At 34.8% G+C, this 12,500-nt stretch overlaps 2 protein-coding genes across 2 annotated transcripts in view; one reads left to right on the top strand and one right to left on the bottom strand.

The window, feature by feature from the left end:
* Nucleotides 1-2,595: 2,595 nt before the first annotated feature.
* On the top strand, nt 2,596-8,158 carry LOC134002060 (gamma-crystallin N-B). The gene is made up of 5 exons (XM_062441329.1): nt 2,596-2,616; nt 3,625-3,716; nt 4,234-4,390; nt 5,872-6,017; nt 8,023-8,158. Exons 1-5 carry the CDS (start codon nt 2,596-2,598, stop codon nt 8,156-8,158), a joined length of 552 nt encoding a protein of 183 aa, XP_062297313.1.
* A 919-nt stretch (nt 8,159-9,077) lies between these two features.
* Nucleotides 9,078-12,500, bottom strand: part of LOC134002059 (neoverrucotoxin subunit alpha-like) — a 15,351-nt gene continuing 11,928 nt past the window's right edge. Inside the window, exon 3 of the mRNA XM_062441328.1 lies at nt 9,078-10,388. Coding sequence (XP_062297312.1) covers nt 9,811-10,356 — 546 coding nt within the window. The 5' untranslated portion in view covers nt 10,357-10,388 and the 3' untranslated portion in view covers nt 9,078-9,810. The remainder of the gene's footprint in view (nt 10,389-12,500) is intronic.

Raw genomic sequence — 12,500 nt, 5'->3', positions numbered from 1 at the left:
GGGAGGAATAAGGAAGCAAAGGAGGGAGGGAGGGAGGAAGAAGGAAGGAAAGGACGGAGGGAGGAAAGAAAGAACAGTCAAAACAGACGGGAGGACGACAGGAAGTTAAATTACATGGATATTTATGTATTGATGACATCATTCACACTTTGAGCTCATGATTCAACATCAGCTCTGAGTTCCCACAACGTGACAACACACATTATATCACAATACACACATTATATCACAATACACACATTATATCACAATACACACATCATATCACAATACACACATTATATCACAATATACACATTATATCACAATACACACATTATATCACAATACACACATTATATCACAATACACACATCATATCACAATACACACATTATATCACAATATACACATCATATCACAATACACATCACAATACACACATTATATCACAATACACACATTATATCACAATACACACATTATATCACAATATACACATCATATCACAATACACACATTATATCACAATACACACATTATATCACAATACACACATCATATCACAATACACACATTATATCACAATATACACATTATATCACAATACACACATTATATCACAATACACACATTATATCACAATACACACATCATATCACAATACACACATTATATCACAATATACACATCATATCACAATACACATCACAATACACACATTATATCACAATACACACATTATATCACAATACACACATTATATCACAATATACACATCATATCACAATACACACATTATATCACAATATACACATCATATCACAATATACACATTATATCACAATACACACATTATATCACAATACACACATTATATCACAATACACACATTATATCACAATATACACATCATATCACAATATACACATTATATCACAATACACACATTATATCACAATACACACATTATATCACAATACACACATTATATCACAATATACACATTATATCACAATATACACATTATATCACAATACACACATTATATCACAATACACACATTATATCACAATACACACATTATATCACAATATACACATTATATCACAATATACACATTATATCACAATACACACATTATATCACAATACACACATTATATCACAATATACACATTATATCACAATATACACATCATATCACAATTCACACATCATATCACAATACACACATCATATCACAATACACACATTATATCACAATACACACATTATATCACAATACACACATCATATCACAATACACACATTATATCACAATACACACATCATATCACAATACACACATTATATCACAATATACACATCATATCACAATACACACATTATATCACAATATACACATTATATCACAATACACACATTATATCACAATACACACATTATATCACAATATACACATCATATCACAATATACACATTATATCACAATATACACATCATATCACAATATACACATCATATCACAATATACACATCATATCACAATACACACATCATATCACAATACACACATCATATCACAATACACACATTATATCACAATATACACATCATATCACAATACACACATTATATCACAATACACACATCATATCACAATATACACATCATATCACAATACACACATTATATCACAATACACACATCATATCACAATACACACATTATATCACAATATACACATCATATCACAATACACACATTATATCACAATACACACATTATATCACAATACACACATCATATCACAATACACACATTATATCACAATACACACATTATATCACAATACACACATCATATCACAATACACACATTATATCACAATTCACACATTATATCACAATATACACATTATATCACAATATACACATCATATCACAATATACACATTATATCACAATATACACATCATATCACAATACACACATTATATCACAATTCACACATTATATCACAATATACACATTATATCACAATATACACATCATATCACAATACACACATTATATCACAATACACACATTATATCACAATATACACATTATATCACAATACACACATTATATCACAATCCTTTACAGAAGCAGCAGCCGAATCAAACATTTCTGGTGTGACATCTCGGTCGGAGTCGTTTTAATGAACTTTTAACCTCGACGTTCAATAAAAACCCCAAAAAACCGTCCGAGCTGAATTCACCGTCAGTCTGTCTATAGAAGCGTGACATGTGCAATATCACTGACCCCCACAAAGTCCAGGACAAGCACTTTCTATTGACCACACACACACACACACACACACACACACACACACACACACACACACACACACACACACACACACACACACACAGCAGAATCAGCAGACACATCAGGATGAAGGGAAAGCGTCGAGGCAGCAGAAACGTTTAAAGCCGGCTCTTTTGTCCGCCCCGCCGCCCCCCCGCCCCTCCCCCGCCCCCGCTGCCGTATATATTGGGGGGTCCAACTTTTTCTCTGTTACACTGTGTGTGTGGTTGTGGGCCAGGTTGGAAAACATCCAGTGGGCAAAGATGTCGCAGTACTCTGGAAAGGTGAGTGACCCACGACGGGCCGAGAGAGAGAGAGAGATCAGCTGGAGGTCAAAACATGCAAATCTGTGTTTTTATTTACAGATTTAAACTAACTTACTTTATTTAAGATGTTTTATTGGACGTCAGTTTAGAGATTTAATTCCAATTAAATCCAGAAACTGTTGAGTTGAAGTGTTTCATCAGGTGTGAAGAACTTGTTTTAATGGCTGTTTGAAGGAAATATTCTTATTTCTTTATTTTAAAAGATGTTTTAAACTTGAAATATTTTATAGTTAAATAATAAAACTACAATATTTTATGGTTAAATTAATGTAGAATAACAGTTATTAATTATTAATAACTGTTAATATATTGTTATATTAATTATTTATTTATTATTTTAAAGTGTTAAACTTGAGGAGAAGCTCGGCCGCCTCAGAAAACACATATTTAAAAACAAACGTACAAAAGTTGATATAATTAAAGTTTTCTTTTTGTTCTGGACTGAAAATCTTTCTAATAATTAAATTTAATGAAGCGGTTTCAGCAGCTTCAGTTTTAATTTAAATTCAGTTGAAAACGTTTAGTGACAGGAGCTTAAATGACACTTTCTGGTTTGATGTTTTGACTCATTTGAAGGAAAAAGTTTTAACTATTTGTTTGAAAATGTGTTTTAAACTTGAAAACACCGAAGGTTTAAACATTAATGTCATGTTGAATTATTTAAAGTGGCTGAAATATCTTAAAAAAGAGACAATAAGTTTGTTTTCCAGCAGCTTCAGTTCTGATATTATTATAATATTTTGTATTTTTGTATTTTTATTAATAAGTATTATATTAGTTCTTATTTGTTTAATTCAGATCAATTAAGTCAAATCTGTTTTTTCATTTGTTGACTGACATCTGATTTCACTGCTGGTTATTATTTATGATTAAACAGTAACCATGGAAACAACGAGGTTAGAAATGTCTTTAAAAAGGTAAAAACAGTGAAAAATTGAAGCTGATGTTTTTATTGTTTACCTGCAGATTACCTTCTATGAGGGGAAATGCTTCACCGGCAGGAAGCTGGAGGTCAGAGGTGACTGTGATAACTTCCAGGACCGCGGCTTCATGAACAGGTGAAGATGAAGAGCTGAGAGACACACACACACACACACACACACACACACACACACACACACACACACACACACACACACACACACACACACACACACACACACACAGGACTGAGATCATTATAATAAAATTCATATAAGATAAAATAATAATTAAGCAGTTACTTTAAAAAAAGATGCATTAGTTTTTATTTCCATGTTTATTTTTAAATCAGTTTTACAGATTATATGTTTGTGATGTTTTTAAGAATAAATGCTGAATAAATAAATTCAGTATTTGACAGAAAATATCAAGAAAAAGAATAAAAACAAATGTAAACAGAGAAAATATTTCTAACGAGAACAAATGTCAGTTTTAATCATCTTAAACCAGTTCATAGAACATTTGAGTTAACAATGTAAAACACTTTATGTATTCAGTCTTTATATTCGCATCATGTTCACCAACCTTCGTGTCAATAAAAGATTGAATGAGACTGACTGAAGAATAAATAAAAACTGTCTTGTTTGTTTTCAGGGTGAACTCCATCCGTGTGGAGAGCGGCGCCTGGATCTGCTACGATCATCCCGACTTTAAGGGCCAGCAGTACATCCTGGAGCACGGAGAGTACCCCGAATTCCAGAGGTGGAACTCCCACAACGACCACATGGGATCCTGCAAGCCCATCCGCATGGTTAGCACCATCAATACCCATCAATGACAATCAATAGTCTGATCAATACCCATCAATAACCATCAATAGTCTGATCAATACCAATCAATAGTCTGATCAATACCCATCAATAGTCTGATCAATAACCTCAATAACCATCAATACTCTGATCAATACCCATCAATAGTCTGATCAATACCCATCAATAGTCTGATCAATAACCTCAATAACCATCAATAGTCTGATCAATACCCATCAGTAACCATCAATACCCATCAATAGTCTGATCAAATAACCTCAATAACCATCAATAGTCTGATCAATAACCATCAATACCCATCAATACCCATCAATAACTATCAATAGTCTGATCAATACCCATCAATACCCATCAATACCCATCAATAGTCTGATCAATACCCATCAATAACCATCAATAACCATCAATAGTCTGATCAATTCCCATCAATACCCATCAATACCCATCAATACCCATCAATAACCATCAATAGTCTGATCAATACCTACCAATACCCATCAATAGTCTGATCAATACCTATCAACACCTATCAATACCCATCAATAGTCTGATCAATACCTATCAATAGTCTGATCAATACCCATCAACACCCATCAACACCCATCAATAGTCTGATCAATAGTCTGATCAATACCTATCAATACCAATCAATAGTCTGATCAATACCTATCAATACCAATCAATAGTCTGATCAATACCGATCAATAGTTTGATCAATAGTCTGATCAATAACCATCAATAACCATCAATAGTCTGATCAATACCTATCAATACCGATCAATAGTCTGATCAATAACCATCAATAACCATCAATAGTCTGATCAATACCCATCAATAACCATCAATACCTATCAATAGTCTGATCAATACCCATCAATAGTCTGATCAATACCCATCAATAACCATCAATAGTCTGATCAATACCTATCAATACCCATCAATGGTCTGATCAATACCAATCAATAGTCTGATCAATACCTATCAATACCCATCAATGGTCTGATCAATACCCATCAACACCCATCAATAACCATCAATAGTCTGATCAATACCGATCAATAGTCTGATCAGTACTATAGTGATGTGTAGAACAGTGTAACTAAACCCTCAGGAACTGATCAGAGGGAGAAACTTTAACCTTTAAACCAACGAGCTGAAATAATAACTAAATATTAATCACCAATCAATACCTAAATATAACTAAATATTAATCACCAATCAATACCAATCAATACCAATCAATACCTAAATATAACTAAATATGAATCAACTGTTTTAATAACTGATCGTTTTTCGTTCTTTTTGAATTCCAGCTTCTTAAATGTGAAGATTCGTTTCTATTATTTCGTGACGTTTAAATGTTTCAGACCAGACGATGACGTGATGTTATTAATGATGAATGATGTCATGTGTGTGTGTGTGTGTGTGTGTGTGTGTGTGTGTGTGTGTGTGTGTGTTGCAGCACGGAGAGCATTACCGCATCGAGCTGTTCGAGGCTTGCAACTTCTCCGGTCAGTGTGTCGACATCTGTGACGACTGCCCCTTCCTGCAGAGCCGCGGACTCTCCAAGAACTGCATCAACTCCGTCAAGGTGTACGGAGACGGAGCGTAAGTCCTACACACACACACACACACACACACACTGTAACACACACACACACACTGTAACACACACTGTAACACACACACTATAACACACACACCATAACACACACACACAAACACACACACACACACACACACACACACACACACACACACACACACACATACACACACTGTAACACACACACACACACACACACACACACTGTAACACACACACTATAACACACACACCATAACACACACACAAACACATACACACACATACACACACTGTATCACACACACTATAACACACACACCATAACACACACACAAACACACACACACACACATACTATAACACACACACACATACACACACTGTAACACACACACTATGACACACACACCATAACACACACACAAACACACACACACACACCATAACACACACATACACACACTGTAACACACACACACACACACACACAAACACACACTGTAACACACACTGTAACACACACACACACATACACACACACACACACACTGTAACACACACACACACACACACCATAACACACACACACTGTAACACACACACACACACACACACACACACACACATACACACATACTGTAACACACACACTGTAACACACACACACACACACACATACACACATACTGTAACACACACACACACACACACACACACACACACACACACACACACACACACTATAAGACATACACTATAACACATGCTGTAACACACACACATACCTGTTTTACTACCTTGTGGGGACCCCTGACTAAAGGGTCTCGTCTGGAGACATAATTTTAACTGCGAAATTTATCGTAATTTTTTGATAAAACAAAAATCATTTGAAATATCAAAAACTTTCACGTAAACTTTAAACCAGTTTTGCCCGTAATGCTAACGTCTATTAGCATACAACTGGCATCACTGTTAGCCGCAGCACAGCAGTACTACTCTGAGGTACTTTTACTGCAGTATTGTAGTACTTATCTGAGGTACTGTTACTGTAGTACTACTCTGAGGTACTTTAACTGTAGTACTGTAGTACTACTCTGAGGTACTGTTACTGTAGTACTGTAGTACTACTCTGAGGTACTGTTACTGTAGTACTGTAGTACTACTCTGAGGTACTGTTACTGTAGTACTGTAGTACTTATCTGAGGTACTGTTACTGTAGTACTGTAGTACTACTCTGAGGTACTGTTACTGTAGTACTGTAGTACTACTCTGAGGTACTGTTACTGTAGTACTGTAGTACTTATCTGAGGTACTGTTACTGTAGTACTACTCTGAGGTACTTTAACTGTAGTACTGTAGTACTACTCTGAGGTACTGTTACTGTAGTACTGTAGTACTACTCTGAGGTACTGTTACTGTAGTACTGTAGTACTACTCTGAGGTACTGTTACTGTAGTACTGTAGTACTTATCTGAGGTACTGTTACTGTAGTACTGTAGTACTACTCTGAGGTACTTTAACTGTAGTACTGTAGTACTACTCTGAGGTACTGTTACTGTAGTACTGTAGTACTTATCTGAGGTACTGTTACTGTAGTACTACTCTGAGGTACTTTAACTGTAGTACTGTAGTACTACTCTGAGGTACTGTTACTGTAGTACTGTAGTACTTATCTGAGGTACTGTTACTGTAGTACTACTCTGAGGTACTTTATCTGTAGTACTGTAGTACTACTCTGAGGTACTTTAACTGTAGTACTACTCTGAGGTACTTTAACTGCAGTGCAGGGTGATATTCGCTAAGCTAATATGCTAATATACACACTTTGGGAAATATACACTGCAGTACTGTGTGTGACCACTAGGGTTCACACACAGTCATGAAAATCAGCTCTGTCGGGACCTTAAAAAAACTGCACCAGGAGGCTTTCTATTGGTTGCAATCCCCACACACACTCTGTAACACACACACACACTGATTGATTGATTGATTGATTGATTGATTGATTGATTGATTACCTTGCAGCTGGGTGATGTACGAGGAGCCAAACTTCCGCGGCCGTATGTACATCGTGGAGCGTGGAAACTACTGCAGCCATAACGAGTGGCAGGCCCAGAACCCCAACATCCAGTCCATCCGCAGAGTCGTCAACTACTTCTAAACCTCTGACCTCTGACCTCTGACCCCACCTTCACATGAACTGTGACTGTAATCATGTACAATAAATAAATCCAGACGAAAATAAGAAAAAAGGTTTTTTATCAAACACTTTCTGTGTGTGTGTGTTGTTTCATCATCATGGATTCATCCGCCGCTGAAAATAGTCCCAGAAAACCTGGTTTTGTTTGTTTATGTTTTAAAACTTATTTTAAAAATATAAAACTATATTTAAACCAGCGGGAACAGAGCCAGTGTTTGCTTTTTGTTTTCAGATTTAACTTTAAATATGAAACTATAAAGTCAAAAAGTTTATAATTTAAAATCAGTTAAACTTTCTACTGCTGCTGAAAATAGTCCAAAAAACAAACCGCTCCATTACCTCCTGTTTGATTTAAAACTACAATGAATTACTTTTTAAATTTTATATAAATGTTTAACAGCAGGAAAGATTTACTTTAGAAAATGAAACTAAAAAGTCAAAAAAGTCAGATTTATAATTTAAGAGCAGTTTAATTTTTATCTACAGTAGTTATTTAAAATATGGAGCTTATTCCTGTAAAATGTCCCGAAACAATAAAAGCTCCAAGCTGATCAAAAATCAGTAAATAAATAATAAATAAATAAATCAGTTTTATGTATTTTAGGTGAAAAACCTGCAGACAAAACTCAGGGTTAAAAACACTGAAACTCTTCCAGATGTTATTTACTGATGAATAAAAACAGAGTAAATATGAATATTGATCTATTTGAATAAAACCTGCTGTTAATAACACTATAGTTTAAATATTTGACATCTTTAAGTTGTTTTAATATTCAGACATGGACTCAAACAAACCTTCATGTTCTTTTTATTGTGTCATCAACATGAAATCAGTTTAAAGTTGAAATGAACAACATGAAACTGTTTGTTTATTGCTGAGAGAACAAAGAAAACAAACTAACAGCAGTTGCTAGAAAAACTTCTTCTTTGCTTCAAAATAAAAAAACATGAAATCAGATCTGATGATTTTCTTTGGAGAATTATTTTCAATCCAGATTCAAACAGACGACATGAAATAAACTTTAAAGAGTTGAAATAAAACGTTTCTGAAAGCTGCTGAAGAAGAAAGGCCCTAAATGATTCATATTATATATCAATGATATTTGCAATGTTTTCCAAACTGTTTAAATGTGTTTTATTTGCTGATGACACCATTCTCTACTGCTCTGGTAAAAACCTAGAACAGCTTCTGACTTCAGCTGAAAAGGAATTAAATATACTGAAAAACTGGTTTGGCAATAATAAGTTATCGCTGAATTTAAACAAAACAAAGTTTATACATTCAGTAAACTTTGAGCCGCTGGTGGTTTTCTCTCTGAGAGCTTCTGAGTTTCACTTTGGGTGTTGGACTTGAACATTGACTGAGACTCATAAGGATCAAAGCCACGACCTCCGAACCTCCAAACAGTCCTCTAACAGACTGAGATATCTGCTCTGAGAAAATCAGCTTCTGTTTTACAGCTTTTTAAATGTGGATATATGTGACTGACTAACTAACTGTCAGTCATGTGGAAACCATGTTGGCTTTAGAAACTCTATTTACAACCAGTGAGAGATCAGGTTGGTGCTAAATAACATGAGAACGTTTCTCTGACAGGAGGAGACTCTCCTTCCTACAGACCACACAGAGACACTGAGGAACCAGAAACAGACCGGTAGAACCCAAACCCAGCATACAGAGGCTCAGTGAATGTGGTGTTGAAGGTGTGGAGGTGGATCAGTGTGTCAGAGGAGACTCTGTAGAAGGACAGAGTGCCAGCAGGACAGTCCACATACACTGCTACTCTGTTAAAGGAGGAGGAGGAGGAGGAGGAGGAGGAGGAGGAGGAGGAGGAGGAGGAGGAGGAGGAGGAGATGGATGTTTGTCTCTTATTGTGATGGACACAGTAACCACCATCATAGCAGCTCAGACTCCAGGACTGATCGTTATATCCAAACATACAGTCATAACTGTTTCCTTTCCTGCTGATTCTTCTGTAACTCACTGATATATAAACGTTTCCTCTCCACTCGACCTCCCAGTAACATCGACCAGTCAGAACATTTCTACTCAGCAGCTGACAGTAATCAAATCTGTCTGGATGATCAGGATATGACTGATCCTCCTTCACATGTGTCACCTTCCTGTTGTTATCAGACAGTTTGAGGTTTCTGTGCATTGTGTTTGGATCCAGTTTGAGTTCATAGAAATCTGATGAAGAGAACGAGACACAATACAGCTGCAGTTATTGATCAGTTATTGATGAGTTATTGATCAGCTATTGATCAGCTATTGATGAGTTATTGATGAGTTATTGATGAGCTATTGATGAGTTATTGATGAGTTATTGATCAGCTATTGATGAGTTATTGATGAGTTATTGATCAGCTATTGATGAGTTATTGATCAGCTATTGATGAGTTATTGATGAGTTATTGATCAGCTATTGATGAGTTATTGATGAGTTATTGATGAGCTATTGATGAGTTATTGATGAGTTATTGATGAGTTATTGATCAGCTATTGATCAGTTGTTGAATCAGTGATTGATCACTTATTGATCAGCTATTGATCAGTTATTGATCAGCTATTGATCAGCTATTGATCAGCTATTGATCAGCTATTGATCAGCTATCGATCAGTTATTGATGAGTTATTGATGAGTTATTGATCAGTTATTGATGAGTTATTGATCAGCTATTGATGAGTTATTGATGAGTTATTGATCAGCTATTGATGAGTTATTGATGAGTTATTGATCAGCTATTGATGAGTTATTGATGAGTTATTGATCAGCTATTGATGAGTTATTGATCAGCTATTGATGAGTTATTGATGAGTTATTGATCAGCTATTGATGAGTTATTGATGAGTTATTGATGAGCTATTGATGAGTTATTGATGAGTTATTGATGAGTTATTGATCAGCTATTGATCAGTTGTTGAATCAGTGATTGATCACTTATTGATCAGCTATTGATCAGTTATTGATGAGTTATTGGTCAGCTATTGATCAGCTATTGATCAGCTATTGATCAGCTATTGATCACTTATTGATCAGCTATCGATCAGTTATTGATGAGTTATTGATGAGTTATTGATCAGTTATTGATGAGTTATTGATCAGCTATTGATGAGTTATTGATGAGTTATTGATCAGCTATTGATGAGTTATTGATGAGTTATTGATCAGCTATTGATGAGTTATTGATGAGTTATTGATCAGCTATTGATGAGTTATTGATCAGCTATTGATGAGTTATTGATTAGTTATTGATCAGCTATTGATGAGTTATTGATGAGTTATTGATGAGCTATTGATGAGTTATTGATGAGTTATTGATGAGTTATTGATCAGCTATTGATCAGTTGTTGAATCAGTGATTGATCACTTATTGATCAGCTATTGATCAGTTATTGATGAGTTATTGATCAGCTATTGATCAGCTATTGATCAGCTATTGATCACTTATTGATCAGCTATTGATCAGCTATCGATCAGTTATTGATGAGTTATTGATCAGTTATTGATGAGTTATTGATCAGCTATTGATGAGTTATTGATGAGTTATTGATCAGCTATTGATGAGTTATTGATGAGTTATTGATCAGCTATTGATGAGTTATTGATGAGTTATTGATCAGCTATTGATCAGTTATTGATGAGTTATTGATCAGCTATTGATGAGTTATTGATGAGTTATTGATCAGCTATTGATCAGTTGTTGAATCAGTGATTGATCACTTATTGATCAGCTATTGATCAGTTATTGATGAGTTATTGATCAGATATTGATCAGCTATTGATCAGCTATTGATCACTTATTGATCAGCTATTGATCAGCTATCGATCAGTTATTGATGAGTTATTGATCAGTTATTGATGAGTTATTGATCAGCTATTGATGAGTTATTGATGAGTTATTGATCAGCTATTGATGAGTTATTGATGAGTTATTGATCAGCTATTGATGAGTTATTGATGAGTTATTGATCAGCTATTGATCAGTTATTGATGAGTTATTGATCAGCTATTGATGAGTTATTGATGAGTTATTGATCAGCTATTGATCAGTTGTTGAATCAGTGATTGATCACTTATTGATCAGCTATTGATCAGTTATTGATGAGTTATTGATCAGCTATTGATCAGCTATTGATCAGCTATTGATCACTTATTGATCAGCTATTGATCAGCCATCGATCAGTTATTGATGAGTTATTGATGAGTTATTGATCAGTTATTGATCAGCTATTGATGAGTTATTGATGAGTTATTGATCAGCTATTGATGAGTTATTGATGAGTTATTGATCAGCTATT

This window comes from Scomber scombrus, chromosome 20 (assembly GCF_963691925.1).
Source record: "Scomber scombrus chromosome 20, fScoSco1.1, whole genome shotgun sequence".
Taxonomy (NCBI): Eukaryota; Metazoa; Chordata; class Actinopteri; order Scombriformes; family Scombridae; genus Scomber; species Scomber scombrus.
The sequence above is the reverse complement of the archived record's forward strand: the minus strand, read 5'-3'. Positions and strand labels throughout refer to the sequence as shown.